We start from the raw sequence: 7715 nt of genomic DNA, 5'->3' as shown, positions 1-7715 counted from the left end.
AAGTGACTCACAATCATGCCGCGCTGTCACAACACACACCTTCTTTTATCAGAGATATGGCAGATGGCCAACATACTGTCATACATGTCAACATAAACTTGATAGACTCTGAGAGTTCGGTGGAAACTCTCTTTCTCACACACACACATTTTTTTTCGCACATGGTTTTTGTTTTGTTTCTGTTCGCTTCACACACACACACACACAGCGACAAAACAGATAGATTCCCCCCTGGCTGGTACAGATGATGGATGGAAAGACGACAGTGGAGAGGAGCAGAAAGGAGGGTAGAGGAGGAAAGAAAAGATGAGATGAAGATAATCGAGGAGGAGGAGGAGGAAGAGGAGCAGTCTGGGGGCTGAGCAACGTCTTTGAGCAAGACAGAAAATCACTCTGTCTCTGCACAGTGTGTTCACCAAAAGGCTTTAAAAACCTTCTACAGGTTCTTCTACTGTTTTCTAACTGCATTATGAATTTCCACACATCTCCACAACAGTAACCATTACTTGGATAACAGAATATCATCAATCATTAATGTATTTTCAAGCAAAATGACAAACATTCCCGAACTCCATCTTGTGAACTGTGATGAGTTGCTGCTTTTCTTTGTCTAATAAAATAAATAAATAAAATGAATATCTTTGGACTGTTGGTCAAACAAAACAAGCAATTTGATGGCATTACTTTGAGACTGAGGAAATCCTGGGCATTTTCAAGAACAGTGAGTAGCTCATACTTTCTCTTCACTGTTTTTAAGTCTAGTCCTCCTGCCTTTCAAACTGATTTAATATTAGATAGTATTAGATGCATGCCTGCAGCTGCTTCAACGTGAAAGCCCTCAAGCTGCCTGTAGTCTGACTGAAATGACTTCACAGAAGTGTTTGAGTTAGCCTGGAGGGTTGTCTCACTGCTTAATTAAAGTTGAGCTAAATGTATTGTATATTTGCAATGTTTTCTGTGCTTTCTTACAGCAGAAAATTACTACTGTTATCTGTTGTTGAAAAAAAGTCAGAAATTATATTGATTCCACCAACCAACTTATAGTCATGTTCATTTTTTTATTTATTTGCATTATGTACAACCACGGACACAGTAAAATGTAACCTTTTTACCTTTTATGTTATATTCTATCCTTTTTTATTACTTTTACTTTTTTTATTATTATTATTATTTTGACGTGTCCACTGTACGCTTCCTATAATATTGCACCACATGGGGCTTACAAACAAATACTCTTATGCACCACACTGCGCTTTTCTATCTGACACACATGGACGCATAGAGGCACAACCTCCCCCCCCGGCGCACACACACAAAAACACAAGCACATATGTCCACTAACGCATACGCAGCTACACCAGGCCATGCACCCAGATGTGCACACACACACAAATACACACACTACTACATGCACACCAACGTCCGTGAAATCCCTGGCAGATTAGTGTTGTTCTTATGTAAAATGGATCAAGCTGGGCAGCAGAAAATCCCCAAGCTCACCCGCAGAGACAATAGTCGGACAGCAACCTGTTCAAAAGCCATCAATCAGCTGTGTGTGAGCGTGTTTCACTGTGAGTGTGTGTTGATGCAACCATTGTCATTTGAACAGCAGATGATGAAAGGATTGGGGTCTGACCTCATGTGTGGAGTGCTTTTGTGTATTTGTATCTGACTCTTGTTCTTTTAAATGGATTTTAAAAATGAACCGTAGCAACCCTCAGTGTGTGTGTGTGTGTGTGTGTGTGTGTGTGTGTGTGTTTGTAAACATATTGTATAAGCAGGGAGGTTTGATTGGATTGCTCATAGACACAACAGCTGCACAGTAAATAGAAAATTATCTTTCCCTCATAAATTATGAGAATGTTTTCTGGGTGTACTTATTACGTCAACCCTAGCCGACCTGTGGTGACTTTGCTGAATAATCTGTGTGTGATGGTGTGCGTGTGTATGTGTGTATGACTGTGCAAACTGAAGTCTTTTCCACAGACAGATGTGGCAGAACTAAGACGTCAAACATGTCTCCATTTTTTCCATCACTGGACTAAACATTGTGACAAGAAGAGGATTAGAGTGTCACAGAGTCTCAGTTGGACTTGATCCTGTTCCACACTCACATGGCAGGTCAGCGAGTTGTTTAAATATAAAAATATGTCAAATTTTCAAAAGGTGTCAGTTCTATCGTACAGTTTAGTCTAACTCATCATGCACATGAAGTTGAGCATGCTAATAGTTTCTGTGATTATGCTAAAATATCACAGGTTTATCTCTAACAACAGCCAGTTTCCACCCAATAACCACAGCACTCAGCTTCTGCCTGTTGCAGTGAAATTGGCACCACAGCATGTTTGTAGCACTGTATGTGAACTGTAATCATTCAAATGTCAAAGACTTCTCCAATCATTGGTTCCAACAGTTGCAAGATGTCTCTTTGAGGATGAGATGCTGTGAGATTCCTAAGTGAGTTGGAAGAACCAGAAGTGTGACAAAGCTCAAAAGACCTGTCCAAAATCTCAAACAAAGCAAAGAAAGATTGTGCCCGTCCATGTTGGTGTCACCTTAAACGGGACAAAGAGCTCAGAAAGGACACAGAGATGTAGGACAGAATGCTCTGTAGGACAGGTAGGATGCTGGAGAAAGAGACTGTGCTCATTCCAAAGAAACAGCATCAGCTGTTTGATTGAACACTCAAATGTTCAAAGGTCAAAGTAGCAAAGGCAGAAGCACCAAGATGTTGGTATACCATCTCAAAAAGTCTTAGAGTGGATGGTTGGGTGTAAAAAGTATGACACACCACAAAACATGGGTCATACCCCATCTCTTACCATCTCAACAGGCGACGTTGGTTTCTTTGAACCATAATACACTAGTTATCTTTATCTAGACTTAACCGTGTTGTTTGTTGCTGAATCTTTAACCAGACTTTAAGAATGAAGGTGGCGCCACAGAAAATGCTCAGAAGATGCCAAAGGGTGAATACAGATGTGAAGACAACAAGCTACTGTATCACTGCTCGGTTTGACAGAGGTCAACTGACAGCTCATCCACATGACCGACGAATGCTGGAGATGGAACATGACCAGATGAGGGTCCACATCGCGGTACATAAAAAGTTACATGCTTTAATTTCTAAAATGATAATGCTGTAGGCCGTGTATTCCAAGATAAGGTTCTTGAACATCAACTTCTACATATAACAATGCTGTTGGATCAATTTATTTAAATTGGTGGACTTCTTTCTTTCTAACCTAATGTATATTTGGTAACCAGAAAGTTTCTGTTTGTTGGCTGCTAAAGAAACAGGTGTCTGAGGGAAACATGGGGCTGAATAAGGTGACAGCACAAACAGCACTGAAAAAATACCTATCAGAGAAAATCATTTCAGAGTGACAACAGGACTTCAGTGTGGTGTTGTGTTCTGATGTGACAGTGAAAACTGCAGCTAGGCTCATGGATGGATTTTGGCTCGAGCTTCATACTGTAGGTTAACTCCTGCTGCTGGGCCAGCAGCCAAGGCCCTGCCTCACCCTCTCTCTCTCTCTCTCTCTGTCTCTCTCTCTCTCTCTCTGACAGAATGACTCTTCCTTGCAACACTTCAGGAGAATCAGGAGGAACCAGAGAGAAAGAAATCTGTCATATGACATGAACTGCAAAGTCACAGAGGGAAAACTAGATGTACAGGCTGTCATAAACACGCACACACACACAAGCATTGTGTGCCCTGCAGCTAAACTGTTACTCAAAACATCCACCCCACAGTTTGTATAATCTTTCACAGCTCTCTCAGAACTGTTCCTTATTGCTATTATATTAGATCAATGAAGAAGTCCAGGCAGATATGTTAAGACAGAGAGAGATCAACATCTCCATCAGTAGTATTTGGGGGGGGGGGGAACTGCGGTCCAAAATAATGAGCTTTTAAATCTTTCCTGCACCCTGAAATCTTCTTCCAACTTAACCAGGGGTGTAGTGGAGGCTTAAGCCACCATATTATTATAGAGTTGACAGAGACCTAAATATTTGAGGCAATATTAACCTTAAAAGAGCATGCAAATGTTGTATTAAACAATTAATTTTGGTGGTTGGTTGCCTTATAATGATCACCACATGTTTTATTAACCACTACATCATTAATGCGTAATCAATAGTTTATAGACCGTCATTTAGTATCACTACGCATTTGTAATGCATGTGTGTTAGTTTCCCCTCACCGACTAGAGGTCATAATGTTTACCCCCGGTCTTACCTCAGCGCTTCCGAGCCGCAGACGGGCCGCTGAGAGCGCAGCAAGCAGCAGCAGCAGGACCCAGGATCTCATGTTGCCGCCCAGCCAGAGGAGCCGCAAGCGACCGGCTGGGCATTTAGCACCTCGGCGTCCAATCTCCCGGCTGCACCGAGCCTCGTCCCGGTCTCGTGTGCTGGCCGCTTGTGCGAAGGCACGCACTGTTAAATATCCTCAGATGTGTCACTGCTTATAAGCGCCGCTTGTCCAAGTGTTTGCTCACGGTGACTCACGCGCAGGCTAGACGTCTGACTGTGTCCATAACGCTGTTTTGAAAACTCACAAGAGGAGATGTCAAGGGTACTGTGGACAGGTGCGTAACGCAGAGTGTTATGGTACACGAAGGCTTCAGCCGCACAGTTCCTATGATACCAATCTGCAGTGTAGGAGAGAGTCCCAATAAACCCCGGCTAAGATCCCGAAAATGTCTTCAAATGTGTGATTTAAAAAATGATTGGGAACATGTGCCAAAGAAGTGCTCGATGCGTCCCCTGTCCAGTCAAAACTCCAGTCAAAAATGATCAAATTACGAGTTTCCGTCCCAAAATCTCAGTTAAATGTAACAATAATGCAGCATTCTCCCTATGAGTGAAACCCCTCATCTCCAAGGTCCGTGCGTAAAAGTTGCTACACCTTGGAATGGCGCGTTCGTGCGTAATTCTCTGGACGCTCCGCTGCAAAAGTCAGATTATTCTCATCCCAGCGCGGTTCGCTTGACTGCAAACACCCTGTCTGTCTTATCTAAACGCCTCTCTTACCGATAGCTCCTCCCTGCATATATCTGACTCGGTCTCTCCCTGCCTCTGTTCCCTCTCCCGGTGGTCCACCGTTCACCGGCTCCGCTGGATCACACTGTTCTCGCCCCTCGCGCTTCTTCTCCTCTCTGGTTGCTTCTTGAGCGGCAGGCAGTTTTTCCTCATAGAGACAGGGCCTCCCTCTCAAAGTTTTTAGCGTCAAGTCAGACAGAGAAAGGGCGAATCATACTGGAAACTGGGTGATTTTCTTTTCAAAATAAGAGAATGGATTTGCGTTTGCATGGCAATATGATATCTATGCAAAATTAAATGTGTGTGAAATATTTAGACTACAGAGTATTAGAGGAACGAGTGTGATAATCAAACCAGATTGACATAATAATATTGACAAATGATTTATATAAATGAAAAAAACACTGTAAGGGGAAAAAGGATATGCTATTCATTGAGAAAAAGTAGTATAGTATTAAAAGTATATTAGCTATATTCTTTTTATGTAACTGTGTAAATTCAGTCTTCAATATTTTGTAACTGAGACTGACTGGATAACGTAGCAGGGCCTCTAAATGGTTAATGTGCAAATATTATAGATGGAAATGAAACCAGAAAGAAAACTTTAATTTATCACTTTCTACTTCTCATATGTAACTATTTTTATTTTCACTCCATATTTCTGTAATGACAATTACATCAATAATGTGGCATGCAAATCAAGTTTTACTTTGAAAGTTCCTTATAGGAAGTGTGCATTACCATGTGGCTGACTTGATTGTGGTCCTCAACTTTGTGCCAGGGGCCCGTTCATCTCCTCTTGAAGGCAGGGTTTACCACCTCCTTATTAGGAGCAAGGAGACTTGAGCGCCCATGGGTGCTCTTAAAGAGAAAGTTTGGAGTCATGATAGGCATTATTAATCTGCTTTATAATAATGTAAAATTCATGTAAGGAACTTAATAAAATGTTTATTGTTTCTCTTTTTTCCAAAGGAAAGTGTTTTCCTTAAGTGATCATAATATGAAATAAAGGACCATTTTACTACAGAAGTCTGCTGAAATAAACCAATCTTTTGCGTCAACAGAAAACATTAAAACTGAGATATAGTTTAGTTTTTTTGAATTTATTAAAGGATTATTTGAGAGCAAAAGCAGGTGGTAATTTTAGCTGGCGAGACCATGTTTGAATCAACAATTGCACCATTGAAATAGGATGAGGTCATGATACACAGGAAAGACAATCTTTATCGCATTATCATGTTAAGAGGAATATTAAGAATTTTCAAGGTACAAAGGATATAAGTCATGAAAATACATTTACTATGTACACTTCTGCTAATGTAGAATGCAGAAAGTGCATTACATCATCATTAATTCCAAGTAGTTTTATCTATTTATGTATTTTAAGTTATGAGTGAGACCTGGGGCAAATGGTTTTTCCAAAAAACACTTTCTGTTTCTGTAATCTCCTTGGATTATTGTTTCATTGAAGGGTGGGGGTTAGCAAACAGAGCAAAACAAAGAGGACCAGAAAGTTTGGACAAACCCAGAGATGGCACTTCCCTTACTAACAAAGCTGCTGTTTCAGTTATGCAGACAGGGTCACCTCCACCTGTTACAGACAAAAATGCATTAGGGTGTCATACAGAAACAATATCAGACGAATTTGGGATAGTGTGCAACCAAGAATATGCTTAGACATTAAAGACACCCTGCAGACACACTTAAAATGTGTCGGCATCGAATAATATTTTGTCAAGATGACATGAAAGTCAGCAGATCCTATGCAATTATTATATAATATACACACCATGACAATCTGATTCTTATCATGTTTATTTCGTGTCTGTGCTCGGAAGTCATTTGGATTGCAAACAGAATAGCTGGTGTTGAAGCAAATTACAGTCATTGCGCTGAGATGGCCAGATAACACCATCAATGCTTTGAATTTCTAAAAGCATTGATGGTATTATTAGACCTTGAAGAAGTGTCTGTGGGGTATAAAGGGTAACATTTTATCCACAACATCTCAAAAATGTAACAAAAACATTAGTAAGTAAATAATAAAAAAGAAATGTGAAACCAGCCCTATGTCTTTTATTGGGAAGAGGTTAAAGAGATATTGACACACATCTGACCTCACACATACAAAATCTATAATGTCTTTGCTGTCAGTTTATTTTTTGTCCCACTGTGACAAAGTGTCTCGTAAATACGTTTAATCTTGACTGAGAAGATCACTGACCAGAGGACAAATCTGCTTACATTTCCAAAGTAGACTGCAACTGTTTTCCAGTAAGCCCAGTGTTTCATTTCAGGGTCACGGCTGGATGGGTCAACATGGAAGCCGGGGGTCACAGCAGATTCTTCCTCCCTGCAGAGGGAAGACAGAGGAAGCAGCCATCCCTGTGCTGCTATTCCTGGACTGCATGCACACACACACACACGTAGTCATGTACCAATGAAAATGTTGACCTTTTACCTTTATGCACAGTGTACAGAATGACTGACAAACTGAGGGGACATACTGCTGTCACCTCACCTCATCTCAATAATGACTGCAGTGAACTGTGTATATATGTACATTATATATATACATACAGTATGTGTGTGTGTATGTGTGTGTGTGTGTGTGTGTGTGTGTGTGTAATAACTTGAAAGGGTATCAGGTTTACAGTGTTGCTTGCTGT

General features: G+C 40.8%; 1 protein-coding gene across 1 annotated transcript in view; it reads right to left on the bottom strand.

Moving 5' to 3' along the window:
• The window catches only part of si:ch211-79m20.1, a 37722-nt gene extending 32548 nt beyond the window's left edge, over positions 1 to 5174 (bottom strand). The window contains exon 1 of the mRNA XM_035660388.1: positions 4244 to 5174. Coding sequence (XP_035516281.1) covers positions 4244 to 4315 — 72 coding nt within the window. The 5' untranslated portion in view covers positions 4316 to 5174. The remainder of the gene's footprint in view (positions 1 to 4243) is intronic.
• Positions 5175 to 7715: the final 2541 nt, after the last annotated feature.

Source organism: Morone saxatilis, unplaced genomic scaffold, assembly GCF_004916995.1.
Source record: "Morone saxatilis isolate NCDOM2014 unplaced genomic scaffold, NCSU_SB_2.0 Contig17, whole genome shotgun sequence".
NCBI lineage: Eukaryota > Metazoa > Chordata > Actinopteri > Moronidae > Morone > Morone saxatilis.
This window is presented reverse-complemented; position numbering and strand designations above follow the sequence as displayed.